General features: G+C 38.4%; 1 protein-coding gene across 1 annotated transcript; it reads left to right on the top strand.

The window, feature by feature from the left end:
* Positions 1 to 1972: 1972 nt before the first annotated feature.
* On the top strand, positions 1973 to 19133 carry hsd17b12a (hydroxysteroid (17-beta) dehydrogenase 12a). The gene is made up of 11 exons (XM_042753038.1): positions 1973 to 2285; positions 11290 to 11336; positions 12179 to 12254; positions 14212 to 14319; positions 14651 to 14715; positions 14805 to 14849; positions 15186 to 15220; positions 15685 to 15774; positions 16094 to 16151; positions 17827 to 17976; positions 18067 to 19133. The coding sequence occupies exons 1-11, from the start codon at positions 2108 to 2110 to the stop codon at positions 18172 to 18174; spliced, it is 960 nt and encodes a 319-aa protein (XP_042608972.1). The 5' UTR covers positions 1973 to 2107; the 3' UTR covers positions 18175 to 19133.
* The last annotated feature ends 581 nt before the right edge of the window (positions 19134 to 19714 follow it).

Below are 19714 nucleotides of genomic sequence, written 5' to 3'. Positions count from 1 at the left end.
AAAAACATGCTTGATTAATTGTTTGTTCGTGAATGATTATTTTTTTATATTTTTTTATACGAGAAAAGATGTGTGTGTGTTGTGTGTGTTTTTTTTTTAAGATCTAAAAGCTGGAAGTTTGTCGTTTACACATGACAAAAGTTATGAATCACGTATTTTGTAATCATACTGCTTTGCTTTCTGTATTCCCTATCCCATGTCAGAGAAAATAAAATGTTTGGAGTTATTTTAGAGTCTGTTTGCTTATTTGTGTTTCAAGTGTGAGGAAATGTGGATATATTGTGACATACTGAAAACGTTTTGTGTGTGTTAAGAGCCTTTCAGATATAAGAAAAAGACTAAAAGTAGCGTGAGGGGGCAATACATAGAGAAAAAGGCTTCCACGGTGAGAGTGTCTTACAATTAAAAATACAGACAATAAAATGTTTTTCTTGACGTTTTTCTTGCTTTTTTCTACTAAACAGCATGTGGTTTACATGTTGCACGTGTTACTTTAATTATTCACGTGTCGGTGGGCTTATATTCTCGGTTCGGTTTCGGCTCGTGAGTGAAGCGAATGGGCGACAGTGGACACGGATGTGTTGGAGTGATCCAGTGTGTGTGTGTGTAGTCTGACTGAATGTCAAGCTCACAAGCTAGGCACGAGCCAAGAGCAAAACACCCGACTGAATGCGAGTCTCGCCGCTTACAACACTTGCGTATCACCTTCGTACCCGCATGCATGTGTAAGTCGATTAAAAATGTGCATCGCAACAGTTTACGCTGTATTTTCACAAGTTGCTCAGCTGCATATCTACTACGTGGCTATGTGTTTACATAACCATCCTCTCTTCCGCGTTACTCGCGCCGAGAGTTCTCGCGATATTTCGGCACTGCGCTGTGTGGTCATTGTAGTTTTATGTGGAGGACGTTCGCCGTTTGAATGAATAGAAATAATAAGCTTGTCTACATTATAAAATAAGCAGAGTTTTCCAAAAATAACTCTGTAGCTTAGGCTACATACGCTATTCACGGTGTAAAATCCATTGCTTTCTCATCCAGTGACATTTTTATTGGTGCTAATGTATTACATTACGTTATTTTATAATTATAATTTGCTTTATTCACATTATTTTCAATGATCATTCTAATCACCATAAAACAGTGTTATTGTTATAGAAACACTGCATCCCCAACACACACACACACACACACACACAAAACGTGTAAAAATGCTGTCAAATATGACTCATAATACAAGGTTAATTAATATCATGGCTTAGTTTTTGCTTGGTTATGTGTATATCCACATATAGCTAAGCATTTATGTACTGTATGACTCTATATGTCTCTATGTCTGTATAAATACAAATGTCTTTGCAATATTTAAAATACATGAAGGGTTTTATGTGCTTTTGGAAACGCAAACATGGTCAGGAAAATGGACAACTGAGTCATACATGTGCCTATCGAGCTAAAATGCAGTAAATAAGCTTGCCTGTCTTTTTTTTCCCAAAGTATGACTCATTGGTGTGACAGCGCTGGTGAATGAATGTGACTGGCGTCCGTGCTGACAAATAGGCTCTCAGTGACTGCTCAGAAGGGGCGGGACAACAGGAGACCGCGTGGCCAATGAGCAACACACTTCATTCATAAAATAGTGTGGGGGGTGATCGTTGGAAGCGTGGGTTTGGAGGTTTCGTAACCCTGACTGAAACAGAAAAACCAGTTCTGAATCACAACCAATGACATTATTTGAATGGGGGTTACCGTAATGTTTGTCCAATCGCTTCTCACTCAGAAGAGTTTTCGGTCCGCCCCATTGAAACGGGCGACCGAATGAATGAGAATGGGCTCTTTGTGATTGACGCGCACAACAGCCAATCAACGGTGAGTTGCGGTTGACGGACGCGAGTTTCGGCCAATCAGCAATGGACGTGGGCTCGCATGGGCGGCGGCGGAGTATGTGGGAGGTGTGCACTTAAATCTGGATAGACTAGTATGTTAGAGGAGTTGTAGGGGTGTGATGCCACAACCTGCTTATAAAGGGGCGCACACATTGACGCTCTGAAGCAGTGCATAACGACTAATTCCGCAGGTCATTCACCACACACAGCCAGCCGTAGACATGGAGTCGTTTAACGCGGTGGAGACGCTCCAGCCTGCCGAGAGAGCGCTCTTCTGGGTCGGTGCACTCACCACGGCCTCGCTGGCGCTGTGGCTGCTGTATATGATTATCTCTGGCTTTAGGATATGGGTGCTGGGAAACGGGGATCTACTCTCTCCCAAACTGGGAAAATGGGCAGGTAAGTTGACCGACACGCGCTGGGAATGAGAGGCATGGGTGGGATGAATGTAATGCGCATTTGGCGCAGCCTGAAACTAAATAAAGATGAACTTCATGGATTTAGAGGGAGGAGGGGCTAATAATTTAAACTTTTTGCGCAGCAGATGTAACGTTAATTGAATGCATTTATGTCGGCGTTTACTAAGAGTGAATGTTTGTATCACGCACACACATTTGTAATCGTCAGGATCAAGCAGACTAATAGAGGCGTCAGTATTTTATGCGTGTGTCTCAGCTTGACTGATTGCGCCATACGCTCATATATTATGCGCAGATAGCATGTCACTCTGAGTCATTCAGGAATTTCAGCCTGACATCTTTAAATATGATATATTCGGTCAAATATATGAAAATGGACTAATTGGATTTATAGTTACAAATCATTCTCAAATCTTGCATTTTATTTCAAACGCATATTTAGTTTTTTTTTCTTTTTTTTATTGTTGTTTTTATACAACCTGTTTTTTCGGCTGTTTATCATTTTTCGCATTTCAAGTTTTTCCTGAATCGTTTGTGCCCGGCCTGACCCAGTTATCCAGTTTCCCGACTGCGTCCCGCTTTTTCACGTCGCTTTGGCAGATTCGTGGGTAAAATGTAGCTCAGTCTTTAACAAGATGTGTTTTTTTGGCCGGTGTTGTCCGCTTCGTCCCATCACTGGGGCACCGAGGTTGGTTTTGGCAACATGACGCAGTTTAAAACGCCAATCTTAATTATAATGCGGGTCCATACCACGTGCGGCATGTGAGGGGAGACTTGTGTGTGACTAAATGTTCAAAAGCCGTGAGGGCCAGCGCGAAGATTTGCTCCTGACGCAGTCGCACTTTAATACTGTTACTTCAAAACTCATGACACACTGTTAAAGATTTTGAAATGGCTCATCATCCCCTAGTCTTTCACTGTCTAGGATGTTGCCTAGGCAGCAGGTGCACTGTTCAGGGCCCCTAGCGGTCAGCTTGGGTAGTGCACATGCACAGCGATTTGAGGGTCGCAGTATTTTCTGTAGAGAGTGCGATGATTCTGTTTATTTATTTAAAATAAAATGTATTTATTTATAAAAGATGGGTTGAAAGGCATCACCGCTTGAAAGCTTTGAACTGACAACCCTCTAGATTTTAGGTTATTGTCACCTGTTAATAAAATGATTATATTTCACTCCAAAAAGAAGCAAATATATTGTGAGTAAAAGCGACTGTTTTTTTTTTTTCTTTTTTTTTCTCAAAGCCAGTATTAACAGTTTAATATGCTTCATACAGCCATTTAAAACTTATATCATCTATGAAGAATGTTGTTGGACTTGTTTCCTGCTGAATGTGTGTCAAAGGTGGCTATTATTACCACATTTAGTGCCATTTATCGATAAACATGACATTTAAGAACGAACTAAATGTAAAAGTGGAAAAAATTGGTAAATATTAATGACCAAACCAATTATAGGTCTTTTTAGAGCTCTAATGTTGCATAGACAAAGCCTAATTATTGAAATTATTGGATATTTTTCCACTGTGATTTTTTTTTAATTTTTTTTTTTAAGACGGTTAAATATATTTTGCCAACCTGCTCCTATTACATTTAATATAAGTTGATATTTTATTTGAACATTTATTTTGCTTTCCAATTATACACACACAAGCAAACACACACAAAATAAATTGTCAAGTAAAATATCAGTAGAAAAAAATGCATATATGGGACAGCAGATGAAATTTAGCTCTGTAGCTAATTATGGGGCAGTTTTCTGACTCTTCAGTGTCCCTGTCAAATAATGAATTAAAAAAAAATATGTGTGTGTGTGTCTTCCCAATCCTCTTGAATTCACCCTAAATGATCAAGTACAGGTATAATCAAAATTAAAATTAAGGGAATTTTTTTTTGAGTGAAATATGACCTGCACATTTTCCCAGCAGGTTTTGCAAGAATCACCCCTTTGCTTATAGATGCCACCACTCCTTTTCACGTTTCCTTCGTTCATTCTGTCCGTGTGATGTCAAATATGGAGGTGATGAATGCCACTCCCTGAAACTAAAAAAGCAGGGTACCAGTCAGACTCGTTCAGTTTAACGTGTGCTATCACTCACAGGTTGGGGGTGACTAGGTGGAGATGGGAGGGGGAAACTAGTTCCTCTTCCTGCCAATCCAGAAGCACAGGTCTTGTCAGGTTGAGCAAGAGTCTGTTTCCAGATCTCGAAACTCTTTCCACGTCGGTATGAATGTAACTGCTGGTTCCTTGACACGTGTGCAGTCTCCCCCTCCTCTTCCCCTTCATCTTACAGACTCGTTCACTTGCATGTTGACGGTATGAGGTCACATCATAAGATCATGTTGTTGTTTTTTTGAAGGTATAATGTGCTGAATTTGCAGTACATTAAAGGTGAGTCATAAAGAGGAATGTATGAGGACGAACCAAGAAGAAAGGCCCTGTGGTGTGTTCCTGTAGCAACCAGGCATTCCTCGCCTGAGTCGCTTACGGGAGACCCCTGGTGTCTGTCTTGGGGACTGCACCGCTGTGGTAAAGGTTGTAAGCCAGTGGTTTAGTGTGCATGATGTTCTTGCAGCAGTAGAAGCACAGGCTTTTTTTAGACCATTGTTATTAGTCAGATGTGGCTTCTTTCTCTCTCTCTCTCTCTCTCTCTCTCTCTCTCTCTCTCTCTGCATTATTAAATTATACATATTACTGAGGAAACCCAGGCAGCATTCTTTTATAAGGAATCACAAATGTGTTAACGAACAATAGAACTATTAAACCTAAAATTAATTCTATGACATCACTTTTTTTGACAATAAGCATCTAAGGTTCATTATCAGATCTCATTCTGATAATTAATACATGTCTGAGTAGCACATTTTACCTCAAAATTAAAAAGGGCATTGTTTATTTTAGAACAAGATTTATTTTGCATGATGATATTGCAACAGTTAAGCACATATTACCCCAAATTCTTATTACAGTATATATGATTTATATATATATATATATATATATATATATATATACTCTAAATAATTTGATTCTGTTCATTGGGGATTCCCATCCTCATGCTAATAGTAAAATTTATTTTGTGCATTAATTTAATTTAGTAATTTATCTAGTATTAAGGCAATAGAATACTTTATTTTTAATAAAATATTATGTATATTAATGTAATGTAATTTTTGCATATTATTCCACCTGAACTGAGAAAATACATTTTGTTAATCATTTATGAATATCATAATTCTTTATTTTCATAATTTATTTTTAGATTTAGGGGTAAGATATGACTCAGGCTACGTTTAAACGACAACGATGTAGTCAAAAATGGAAAAGTTTTTCCCTTGCATTTTTAAAAAGTTTCACATACACAACAACATTTTTAAAACGATTCGCATTTACACATCCACAAAAACGGCCAAAAACGCTGTATTACGTATGCCAGGCCAGTAGTTGGCGCTGTCACCTTGTTAGTAAACAGTATCTGTAGGGAACTATATGTTGTATATAATGCGTCTAAGTAAATCCACACTTTGCTGGAGAAGGTTAGCAAACTCTAGAGCAGCAACAACAGTCCCATGTACTCCGCCATTGTTGTGTATGTTTGTTCGCTCTTGCCTTTTAAAATTGACACGTACTGCACATCTCTACATAGCTAACACGGTACTATGCACGTGTATGACTTCACCGTTTTCAAAGATTCCCATATTGGGTGTTTACACGGAAATGATAACAGTGCCGTTTTCAAAAACTTGCACTTTGAAACCTGTTTTCAAAAATATGCGTTTTCAGTCCCCAAAACACCATTGTCATGTAAACGAACAGGCAAAACGCATAAAGTTTCTCGATTTTGGCTGAAAATGTTGTTGTGTAAACGGCGCCTCAAACATGTTCTTGACCGGTTTAGTCACATTCCCCTTTTTCAGTTCACTTAACTTTATATGAAGAGACTTCATCAACACCAGCAACAGAAGTTCCATTATGGAGCCACTATCTTTTCCAGTCCATCAGTGTGTTCCTGTATGGGTTGAGAGAGACTTGTTATTGTTGGTCCCCAACTAGCAGGTTGAGTTTATGTGTCTGGTGCAGTGCACTGTTGGCCTTTCTCTGTGATGCTGACCGAGCAGCGCGAGGAAGCCAGAATTAGAGCTTCATCACCGCCCACCCACCCTTCCCCATCTCTCTTGTCCTCCAGTGGCTCACTTCATCCCTCCTTAGAACACTAAATGTGTTTGAGAATCACAGTTATGTAATAGAGCTGCAGTCATTCACGGGGATGGGGGCGACTGTGTCACACAAACTTGCTTTGACATTCAAATCAAGGAGTTTTTCTTGTTTAAAACCCGCTCTGGCCTAGGCCTTTCTCAGTCCGGGTGAAACTTGTAAGCATGTTACATGACTTGTTACAATACAGCTAACGCTCAACTTTCTTGTTCTTGCTGATTGTGAACGCACAAGTTTGTGAATAGCACCGTTAGCCCATTCATGCTAGCTAAAAGGGGACAATGTGAATGAAACGTATTCCCCGGTGCGTGTGAGAGAGTGAACGCAGACTGCGCAACTTGTGAATGTGTGAACCCTTGTGCGCCGTGAATGATGACAGTGTATGGCTGGCTCTTGTGTTCAAGGGAGGGCTTTGAAGAGGTGGGGGGGCTTCAAAGGGAACGCTGCCGTTCATGTGACTAACACGCTCGTTGCCACGTGCCAGAACCGAGGATGCTGGGTAAAACTGCTACCCCCCTCCGCCTCTCTCTGTCTAAGCCTATCTCCATCCTCCATCTCTTGCTCATCCCCTCCGTCTCCATCACTAAGAGCCCCTTTCCCCCCTCCCGAATCTGTTTGTTCGCCCTCTGCGAGCCCCCTCCCTCCCTTTTCTCTTCTCTGTCACGACTCGGCTCCATTTATTTATTTATTTCCTGGAAAAAGGAAATCTTCCATCTGGCGTTTAACATTACACTTACAATTCACATCCCATTCCGACCTGCTATCGTGAGGCACGGCGTGTAGCATACGTTTAATTGGATCTCGTTGGCCACAATTTTAATTTGGTTTTAACAAGAGAAGGCACTATTTGTACTAATTTTAACTGTTTAGATGCCATTTTTCTTTTTTTTTTAAATTGTTTATTTTTGCAAATGTCAAGCACAGTCACATTTTACAAAAAATGTGAAAGGCCTCTAGTATGTTGCATTTCTTTGACAAAAATATACATTTAACCAAAAAAAAACAACACTTTGCACTAATTTTGACCATTTAGATACCATTTTTCTTGTTTACAGTGTGCTAACATTCAAAAACAACGTTTAATCTCATTATATTTAATCAATATTTGAATTCAGTTTCTACCCAAAAAAAAAAAAAAAAAAAAAAAAAAATGCACTATTTGCACTAATTTTAACTGTTTAGATCCTGTTTTGGTGTTTTTACAATTTGCTATTAAGCACAATATAGCTGCACGCCTTGAATAAAACTGTGAATGTTCTCTAGTGTCCTGAATAAGCCACTCATTTACAGTACTTTTACCTCAGTCGTCCGTGACAGGTGTTACTTTTGCACAAATTTAACGGCAATGCGTTTTCTCGCTAGGAAAAAAAAGCATCTACCTCCGCACCAGCATCCAAAAATATAGCAGCACTATATTTAGATGTTTTGAATTATTTCTGCCCTTTTCTGTTCTAATTAATTTTTTGCAAGGAGGAGACTGTTGCGAGGAGAACTATTGATTTTTCACCTCTTTTTTTTTTTTTTTTTTTTTTTTTTTTTTTTTTTCGGCAGGCATGTGACTTTTTGCTGCTATTTCTGATATTGCACCCTCTTACCCCCACATCATTTTTTTTTCTTCTTCAATCCACCTTTATCCGAGTATAGATGCTATTTTGGGTGCTGAACTGCTCTGGTGTGTGGTTTTTCCTGCTGGCCACGTGACTGGCTTGTGCTATTTAAAGCAAGATGCTGCTTTGGGGGGAGTGGGCGGAGGTGTTAGCATTCTGCAGTGCTACCGAGCCAAAAACGGGAATGGTTCATTCATGGAGGGAGAGAGAGAGTGATGTGACAGATTGCATACAGTAGCGGTCTGATTGTGGACAGCCAAATCCCCTTCATCCCTCTTTTTAATTACACTACACTGGCCTCCGATGCTTTTTTTTTTTGAGCCTGTAAGCACTGTTTTCGTTCACGATTGTCCTCCGCTGCAAGCATAAAATCCCTGTTCCATAAAAACCGGTCAGCTTTTTCTTTTTTTCCCCGAAGGCTCTACAATGAGCTGGGTTGCTGGGGGGATGCAGAGAGAGAGAGATTGAGGGTGAGCGGGCAGCATCTTGTTGGTATTCAAGTGCTGCGGCTGTTCCAGACGAGGCAGCTATTTTTACTCACTCGGCTGCTTTTTTTAGCGCTGGAATATAGAGTCGGAGGAGGGCCTGTGCGGCTCCGTATTTCTGAACGTACTGTTCGTGAACGTACCGGAGCACGACTGCTCGTGCTATCTTGCCTGCAAAGGGGGCTGTTCTGGGCCTATTTTTATACATTTGTTTTGTGCTTTTAATAACGTTCATGCTAACAAAATACTCATGCTCTCAGAAGTATCAAGCATCGGTGGCTTTTATAGTGTTGCCGCATACATGCATCTTCATGGTTTGTCACAGATTTAGGTGTGTCTGTGGGATAGTCTTGGGTTTTGACAGACGGCGGTTTATTTGTGATCATGATCATGCATTAAAATCGTCTTCCAGAATGCTCCCCAGGTATCTAAGTAATCTAGATGTTGATTAGTCTTGGATTATGTGTCAAATTTTGATGGTTTATGACTACAGCGATGGATTGATGGCCCACGATGTGGCTGAACATGTTCTTGTCCTTTCATGGATTTTGGGAATTGTCCCCAAGCCCTTTTCTCTCCATGTTTGAAGTGTTCTGGTGCATATGCACACTCTCACAATTGACTTTAAGCTTGGAATTCCTCAAGTTTAGGGAAAATGTGAAACGCGTGCCACATTTTTTGTGAAATGTGACCCCATGCACGACATCTTATCTCGTTTTTGGTGACTTTTGATTGAGGAATGTTTCTAAGAATGCTTCCAAGAGCATTTTACTTTTTGTTCTGACTTTTTGAAGGATTTTTGACTAAATTTGGATGTTTTTATCAAACGAAGGAAATATGTACAGTGTTTTAGACATTCATAATGAATTTTGTTCTTCAGTCATATCTCTTTGGCAGTTATTCAGTGGATAGTTCACCCACTCTTGTGTTGTTCAAAACCTGAATTACTTTCTTACAAATCACAAAATATGGTATTTTGAAGAATGTTGACAGTTAGACAGTTCTGGTGATCATTGACTTCGATTGTATGGACACAGACATTCCTCAGACTATATTTATTCCACAGGACAAAAAAAAGTCATAAGAGCGAGTAAATGACTTTTCAAAAATAACTGTAATTTTGACATGATGACCTATCTCTTTAATGTAATTTGTTCCCTTAAGACAAACTAGGATGTGCTTCATTCTTAGGATGAATTTGAAAAGGAGCTTGTGAATCACTTTGTCTTTTGTTCCTTCTGTCTTTCGATCCAGTGCTCTCACTCCCGTTGTCGTGCTCTCTCACTTTCTACCCACATCTGACTTTGCGCAGTCTCCCATTCCCCCATCCGCCCCCCCTTCTCCCTCTGGTTTCTATTTTTAGCAGCCCCCAGGATCCCTCCTCACCCCTCCTGTGCTGTCGTGCTCTACAGACGTCATAACCCCCCCCACTCTCCCCCACAGCCCTGTTCTTGCGAATGACCACTGCCCATACCACACTTGGATCAGCCATCACACATTGTGTCTTAATGCTCGCTTTTTGTATTTCTGTGTACGTTTGGCAAAACAAGCATCATGGGACATAAGTAATATTAAATACTCTGTGTCTGGTCAGACTACAAGCTGTTTTTAGGTCAGAGTGAAGTGCTATAGAAGTAAAAATACAAAAAGACTTGTTAATGGCAAATTCATTCAAAGTCAGATTTCTAGGTGGACTTATGGTCACTAAAAACACATTTTGGTTCTCAACGAATGGTTGTAAATGTGAAGGTGTCATTTCTGTGCCGCTAGAGTCACTAAATGGAATGTCAAATATGACTGTTTTCGAACATGTCTCCCATCTGATAGCCACACCCCCGACTCGCATTATTGGTGGAGCCAGTGTTGCTGGTCGGAATTTTAAAATGATAAAATGTTTTTAAAATGCCTTAGTCACAGTATTTGTACTTCTTAAGGAAATCAACCTAGAAATGGGTTTCATATATTGTTTCATTTTTTTTTTTTTTAATGTGTTAAGCTGAGATATACAAGCCAGTGTTGCCATGTTGGGCTTGTCGTGATTCTCAAACAACAAATGCTTTGAAAATGGCACAAGAAGTAAGTGTTTACACTTTTTAAGGACATTAAAATAGAAATGGTTTGTCTATTGTTTCCTTCACATGTTAGGCTAAGAGTATTTTAACATCAAAAATTATGCACTGTAGTTTTAAGAAAGAACCGCTGTGTTGTGTAAAATGAGGCTGAAGTAAATGATTAATACTTCTATCATCTGCCATTGGTTGAACTGATAGCTCCGCCTTAGGCCCATTATTTGAGCCAGTGTTACCATGTTGAGCTGGGGTGCGTTTCCCAAAAGCACCATTAACTAACTATGGTGGTTATTTCCACTGAACTCTCTCAATGTCAGTACTTGCGCTTTTCAGGAAAATCAACCTACGAATTGCTACTTTAAACAGATTTTGTATTAAGTTTAAATATAGTAGTACTTTAACATTATTTAAAATGACACCCTTTAATTTTATATTCCCTTAGATAGGAGTTTGGCAGGTGTAGGATTGTTTTGATTTGAACTTGGTCTATTCGAGTAATCTTTGCTTAAATTTACCATTTGACAAGTTTGTTTTTGCTAAAAAAAAAAAAAAATTGGTAATTAAGCTGCCGCAAACACTCATCCTGTCTCTTTCTTTCTCCTTTTTCCAGTTGTGACGGGAGCCACGGATGGGATTGGGAAATCCTATGCGGAGGAGGTAAGGGTTTCTCTTCTTATTTATCTCTTCGCTCCACGGAAAGCACAGTGACTCATCACAAGACAGAGGTTTCACTCTGAGGCCAAGAGAAGGAGGGTGACTAGAAGACTGCTGGTGGAAAAAGACCTGTTACCTCACATAACTCGTACAGTTAAAAGCTGTTCTTTCATGTCACTGCTCACTCCTGAAGTTAACATTCAGCTTCGTCTTTAGCTTTTTCAAAATAGTTAAAAGTAAATGGAGTAATCCACATTTGTGAAAAAGAATTACTGTCTTCAAACAGGTTTCCCTCAAACACTCCCCTCATTTGTCATTGGTCAAACAAAGAAATAGCCCCGCCCCTAAACCCGCACCATTGGTTGAGCCACTGTTGCTGTGCTGGTCAGAGTTCAGAAAATGTTTTGAAAACAACACAATGTTTACATTTTTCATTGAAATCAAGTAACTAGCTTGCTTCAAGTTTTTTTTTTTTTTTTTTTTTTTTTTCATATTAACCTTAGGAGAGGATATAAACCTTTTGTTATCTAAAAAATGTGAGATTTTGTCAGCGCTTACTGTCTGTCAGATATTATATGGTAATATTTCCACCTCTCTAAAAAGTTATATTATGTTGCAATCAAGTTAATCAATATTTAGTTGTAGACTTCTGAGGAAAATATAAGTCAAATGTTCTATTTTATATTCCAGTACTGACTCAAGTATGGTTTTTACCATGAAAATGGCCAAAGAAGCTGACGTGGGCAACTTTTTGAGATGTTTTAATGGCAACTGTTAACAAATGCTTTGCAATGTTTCTCTTTGTCATAAATGAGGTGATTCAAACTATCTTCTCTGTCTCTCAGCTTGCTCGACGAGGATTCTCCATGATGCTCATCAGCCGTTCCCAGGAGAAGCTCGACGACGTGGCAAAGTCTCTCGGTCAGTATTTGGCCGTGTGTGTGTTAGCAAACCGCAGTGCTCATCTCTGTGAATGACAGACAGTCCTTCTGATGTTAATGAAATAGAGTTTATTTTTAGCCCTGGCCTGAGAGGCAGAGTGGGGGCCTGGTTCACTGACTGGGCGGAGAGCTGATGCAGGCTGGCAGGAGTGCACAGTCAAAGGTCCACGCCAAGCTCCAGGGGTCATGCACGAAACTTCTCAGAATAGGGCCGAACCACTGTTTGCCTTTCCTGTTCCAGTAAATGAGAATTCTTTAGATGCTAGATAATTGCTCAGATGATGTACATGTAGCCTGAAGGTTCTTCAGTCTGTCACTAGTCCCCTGAGTGCTGTATGGCCAAACATCTACCGTTTAGAGTAGACTAATCAGACGTATGAAGGATCACAACTGATATTGTTTCCCGTATAATCACCTGGAATGAAGTTTCCGTCAATCATTCATTTGAGGCATTTGTTGAGGCTTTCATTGTAAAAGCAATTTCTGCTTTATCTCTTCATATGCTATGAACCAAGCTAGTCTTTGTAATATAATAGTTATTAGTAAAGTTAATTTTGTGTGTTGTATGAATTATTGTGAGAAGTACTATTTATTTATTATAGGATGCATTAATATTTTATGCATTAATAAGCTAACTATTTTTATTTTATTAAATTCAGTTATTTAATTTGCATGGTTCAACATTTCTAATTATTTTTTATCTTATTTTTTTCAACTACTGAAATATTTTAGTTGTCAGTAATGACTGACATTTTATATTAAATAAAAATTAAATGGTAATATAATAATAATAATAATAATAATATATTGTTGTTATTATTAATATTTAATATAAAATGTCAGTCATTACTGACAACTAAAAATATTTCAGTAGTTGGAAAAAATAAGATAAAAAAAAATAACTAGAAATGTTGAACCATGCTCATGAAGATGCTCATGCCTTTTTTTTTTTTTTTTTTTTTTTTTTTTTTTTGGCCCTTAATTTGCACTTTTTAACCCTCCATTTCTTTTTGGTATGAATGGAGCATGACCGGGCATGAGATTGTGAATGGGAGATATTTTTGTACTCATTTGGCCTCAGTGTGTGCACTGAATAATGAAGTAACAATGCCTTGCCAGAGTGTCTTAACTCGCTCATGATCAGCTCTTGAAAGCACCCATTTAACTCAAACATCCTGTCAGGAATCATTTAAGCTCCATATGGATGCAAACCGTTTTTTTTTAATTAGTATAAAATGTAACTATAATCAACTTTTAAGCTGTCTTAAATGTAGCCGCTTAACTGCTGAGGTTGGAAGAGGAAAAATCCCAGTCTGCCAGTACCACAGTCGTGCTGTCATCACAGAACGGTGGAAGGGGGGGAGGTTATGGCTAGTCACAAACCAGAATGTAATTTGCCAAATCTGGTTCTCAAACCTCACATTTGCATTGATCATCCTCCATTTGGGGTGTTAGAAATCACCCAGAGCAGTATCCCACAAGCCCTCTGGACAAAAACAAAAGACTTTGGAGCTGATTTATGTGCATTCTTGTTCTTAAAATAAACCTTAGAGTAAAAAAAAACGTTTCTCACTGCGAGACCTTAGAGGAATTTTCCTCTTATAACTCACTGGAACAGTGTTTAGACAAATGAGCCTTTGGACAATAAATTCTAATTGCTGCAGGCACCTCAAACAAGCAGAGGAGGGGAGGGGAGATGTAGGAAGTTCCTCTAACAGCCTTTCTTTGGTACGCAGCGCCCCCTGCTGACAAGAAAACTGTGTTTTGGTGCAATGGACAAAGTCCCAGAGATGTTATTTTTAGAACAGCAGCAATAGCAGGGATGCCTGATCTTGGACAGAGTTCTCCAATGCCAATATTAGGTCTGCAGCTGGAATGATGAGGGGGGATTTGCATTGCTTCTTTGCATTAAGTGTCTTTTATGTCTCTATTTACAGAAAGCGCATATAATGTGGAAACAAAAACCATCGCTGTGGACTACAGTCAGAATGATATCTATCCTAAAATCGAAAAGGGTCTTGCTGGACTGGAGATTGGAGTCCTTGGTAAGTTTCTTTTACGTCGTTACATCTTGTAAGTAACCCAAACCTCAAAGTTGTCGGAAAGCCGACACGCACGCAACTTTAATTCACGATTCCCTGCCAGTATTGCTTTGAAACCTCTTTTATCTGGCCTCATCTTCTCAGAAATGTTTTTTTTTTTGATACCTGAAATCGTGATAGTTTTTTTTTTTACCATGTCGTTTAGAGCTCAAGTCTCATTCCTAATGCTTTATCGCCACCTAGTGGTGATTCTTGAAACATGTTTATTTCAGATACAAAATCTCAATCATATTCAACCACATCCGATTTTCTATTTTTGTCTCGTGATTTATAGTGAACAATGTGGGAATCTCATATACATACCCTGAATTCTTCCTCCACATCCCTGATTTGGAAAACGTGAGTAATTTCTTTTTCGGAAGAGGAAGGTTTCATTTTTAGTAGCCATTGTCGTTAACGAATATTCACCTGTTAATTTCCTTTCATAGTTCATCACCACCATGATCAATGTCAACATCACCTCAGTGTGCCAAGTAAGTAGACACAAACAACATATTGGGCCGGTGAAGGGTTTCGGAATTCGGAATTTTGAAAATTTAAAATTTTAAAAGTACTGCAACGTGACTGCTTTGATGTACTCTTTCTACTGTTGTACCTGTTCTCTCTCCCTGTGTTTTGCTGATCTCCACCAACGCTCCCCGTGTTTACCACCCACGCATTCTCTCTCTCTCTCCCTCCCTCACTCCCTTTCTCTCTAATGCAGGAGTGATATATTAGTGTTTCAGATTTTTTTTATGTTGTCTCAAGTCATTTTGGAGCATGTGAGAACTCGTTTTTTTTCTCTCTTTTGTCCTGTTTTCTTCCTCCAGATGACTCGTCTGGTGCTGCCCAGAATGGAGGCAAGGTGAGTCCTGGTGTACAAATATAAAAACATCCTTCCAGCATCTTACTGGAATTCCTAACACAGCCGCTGTCACTAAAAAGGAATTCAGTGCAGCTTTTAAAAACAGGGTTTTTCCTCCCCTCCTGTTCTCCCCACTCTTTGTGTGAAATTGAAAAGCAACAGTGCACTGATCCCATTGGCAGCTGCTGAGTCACGTGCACTTCTGGGGCCAATAATGGAGCTGGGCAAATTTTGTACAAATAGGTCCAACCCTCTGCACTCCCCAGCACTCTACTGCGGCTGCAGGGGTACTGCATGAGAAAGCTGGTGCCATGGCAACACACATGGCGACCATCATTAGACGTGTGTTTTGAAGTACAGTGGGTGACTGCGGCTTTCAGGTTTCCACAGCTGGAAATATACCCTATTTGATGTCAATGTCAAATGTGATTAGCTGAAATAAAGTTAGCTTTTTTTCATTGCAGAGCTAAGGGTGTCATCCTAAATATCTCCTCTGCAAGTGGCATGTTCCCCGTCCCACTGCTGACCATCTATTCCTCCACCAAGGCGAGTGTCTTCACAGTATACTTCACAGAGATATGTGGTCATAATTGTTACGGAAAAAAACTTTTCAAGTTATTAGAACTGAACAACCTTATGTAAAGTTATTAGATTTATTTATTTATGGTTATTTATTGTTTCAGTCGATATTGGATATTTAATAGTAATAGTAAAAACACTAATTAAATAACACTACACTATAATGTACTATAATGTTATGATGCCTTAGTTTACATGTTGCATTTAGAAATTATTAGTTTTTGGTCTATTTATTGATGTTGGTTTTTTTTTTTTTTTTGGTTTTTTTATTTTTTTAATTTTCAGGTTTTTGTGGGTTTTTTTTGACTTTGGACTTCAAGCAGAGTACAAGTGCAAAGGGATCATCATCCAGGTGATAGAACCAGCATTAAATTAAATGATTGTTTTTGTTTTTTTAAATGCACACTAGTTCAAAAGTTTCAGGCCTGTGTGTGTGTGTGTGTAAATGTATGTCGGATCGTGTATAGTTTATTCGGGAATAAATATTATTTATATATATTTTTTAATTTATTTAGCAATGCCTTCTTAGTGAGCATGAAAAGACCTATTGAGCAAGGGCCTGTTAAATAAACAGTGAGAGTAAAGAAATAAAACAGTTAAAGTTTTCAATTTTAAAAAGTTTTGAACTTTCTATTTATCAAAGAACTCTAAATAAAATGTATGACTGTTTCAGTCAAAAATATAAAGCAGCACTGTTTTCAACATTATTAATAGTAAATGTTTCTTGAGCACCAAATCAGTGTAATAGAAGAACTTCTGTAGGATCGTGTGACACTAAAAACTGGAGTTTATTCTGGAATAAATGACTTTTTAAAATGTATTAAATTACAAAAGTGATTTTACTATTTCCATGTACCGTTACTATATACCAAATTAATTAATTTTCTATTAAATGCCTTCTTAGTGAGCATGAAAGACTTATTTCAAAAACATTAAAAATCTTACTGCCCCCAGACTTTTTAATGGTAGTGTACGTCAAATACAAGAGACTGTTGAGGGCAGTAAAAATACACCAAGAACTGTACTAATTAGCTAAAAGGTGTTTTTTTTTTTTATTTTATTTATTTATTTATTTTGTCTTGACTCTTAAAGGGTTAGTTCACCCAAAAATGCAAATTGTCCCATAAATTACTCTTCCTCAAGGCATCATAGGTGTATATGACTGTCTATTTTGTCTTGACTCTTAATACAGAGACTGTTGAGGGCCGTAAAAAAATACACACTATAACTGTACAGCTAAAAGGTGTTTAATTTTAGGTGTTTTTTTAATCCAGTTCACCCAAAAATGCAATTGTCCCATAAAATTACTCTTCCTCAAGGCATCAAGGTGTCGGAGTTATATTACAATTGTCTTTGATCTTTCAAGCTGTTTCATGGCACTCAGCGGGTGTTGCATTGCTTCAGTCCAAAGGAAGTGAAGCGCCCATCTTTAATAAAAAGTGTCTCACACAGCTCTGGGGGGTGAACAAAGTCCTCCTGTAGCGAATCAATGCGTTTTTGTAAGAAAAATATCCATATTCAAAAAGTAATAATCACTTTAATCTAGCTTGCACTCACTGTTGTAAATGGAAGCAGCTCCGGGTGGATGACGTGTGAGTTCAGCGCTGCGCATGCGCCGCTCAGAAATGACGCACGCAGAAACACAGCGGAGAGATCAAAACAAAACAACAGTCACTAATTAGAATGCGAGACACTTTTTTTTTTTTTTTTTTTTTTTTTTTTTTTTATGGATGGGCGCTTTTTATTTCACTTCTTTTGGACTGAAGCAATGCAACACCCGCTGAGTGGCATGAAACGGCTTTTAAAGATCAAAGACAATTTTTAAAATAACTCCGATTCATCTGAAAGAAGAAAGTCATATACACCTAGGATGACTTGAGGGTGAGAATTTAATAAACAGAAAATTAAATAATGCACTATATACAGAGGTAGAAATAAAGAGGAAAGAAATGTAATTGTTTAAATGACAAGTGTGTAGTTTACAAATGTACAATTTAGTGAATACTATCAAATCTGTCTGTCACCAGAGTGTGCTGCCTTTCTTCGTGGCTACCAAGATGACAAAGATCAGGAAGCCCACCCTGGACAAGCCCACCCCTGAACGCTACGTAGCTGCTGAACTGACCACTGTGGGACTGCAAGACCAGACCAACGGCTATTTCCCTCACGCCGTCATGGTGCGACAGCCTAAACTTCTCATCCAGCAGTGTTTAATACAATCACTGACCATGTTTTCACCCTAACCTTCTTATCTTTGTGCCCCACAGGGCTGGGTGATCAATGTTCTGGCCCCCATCAAGCTGGTCCTCTACCTGGGCCTGCGCTTGAACAAGGCCCAGCGCGGCGGATACCTCAGGAGGAGAAAGCTGCGATAGGTTGAGGACATTGTGTGATGAAAACCAAACTGGATGAGATGTTTTACAAAACACACGTACTGAGATTTGAGAGTCACTGGAGTCGTTTTGAATCTCACATCTTTGAAGTACTTCCTCTTACGTAATGTATTTGTTGTGTGTTAAATGTTGTGTGGTTTTTGTTCTCTTTGGATAAATATCTGGACATGCTCACGTTCATTATTGACTTGTTGCTGGTTGCCAGAAATGGAGACCAATCTTCTTTATAGGGTGAGAGAAGTGTGTTGGGAGGGTTTTGTGTCCACTGCTGTTGTAAGCAGAGGGTTATTTACATGGTGATGGTGTTTTATATTTATTTAATTACTAATTATGCATTTTCTTTTTATCTGGGACTATCTATTTGCACTCTTGTTAACTGCCAATAACTAGTTTGCATTCGTGCCTTAGACCTTCTGATGAGTGATGAATGGGTGCTGGCCTTTCTTGTCATTAATTTAACATGCATATCTATAGTGGCTATTTTTGAATCTTGTACTGTAGCAATATAAAACCAAAGATCTGATTTAAGTGTGTTTTTGTACATTGGCCTTTTCAGGCTGTGAGTTTACCTGTCAGAATTGGTTTATTTAAAACCTGTGCCTTTTTTATAGGATATAAAACTTGGTCACGTTTATTGAAAGGAGATCTTCTACATGTTTACATGATTTTCTCCACTGAAGAATTACAGGTGTGGTGGAATGTCACCCGTGTGTCTTGGGCTTCATCCAAAGCTGGATTGAGGAATACCTCCATAGCTTAGATCTCTGTATGATTATTTACGGACCAGTGCCAGTCAAGTTAAAACGTCCAGGTGGTTAAACCTCATTAGTCGCCCCTGGTTTAAAACTTGAATGTTCTTATTCCAGACATGTTGAAGAGTGGAAAACCATGTGCTGCTTTACTGATGCATGACAATCGTGTTAATAAAAATGATTTCTGTATTGATTTTGTATTTGTCTTTTTTTTTTTAATAAATTTTATGATGCTGCCTATGGTTTTGTGTATTTTGTTGGATTTAGATTTCAAATGTTTATAAAACGACTGGCCTTGATTCAACACTGATCTATTTACATTAAATCATGATGGTTTATACAACCTTTTTTAAGGGTACTGATACTTTTTGTACTCAAGGAAGGCAGAAATGTATAGGTGCATGCTATGTTATTCTTGAAACATTACTTGATTTCACAAATCTTATTATGGAACGGAACACAAAAACCTACAGAATTAAATTTACTACAAGGAATTTAATTTCTCTTAAAACATTTATGAATGTAATCATTTTCATGAGTAACTGTAATTCAATTGCCCTTTTTTTCTGAGTAACTAACTTATTAAAGTTACATTTATTTTGTAATTAAATTACGTTACATGTAACACTTGCAAAAGATTTGCTGCAATCTATATTTATACAATCATTTAATAAAACTCCAAAGTTTAAAGCTCTGCCAAGCGTTATGTAGTCATCATATACTTTTTAAAAACTTGATAATCTACCTTTTTGGTCTACAATAATAATTAT

Source organism: Cyprinus carpio, chromosome B25, assembly GCF_018340385.1.
Source record: "Cyprinus carpio isolate SPL01 chromosome B25, ASM1834038v1, whole genome shotgun sequence".
NCBI classification, from domain to species: Eukaryota; Metazoa; Chordata; class Actinopteri; order Cypriniformes; family Cyprinidae; genus Cyprinus; species Cyprinus carpio.
This window is presented reverse-complemented; position numbering and strand designations above follow the sequence as displayed.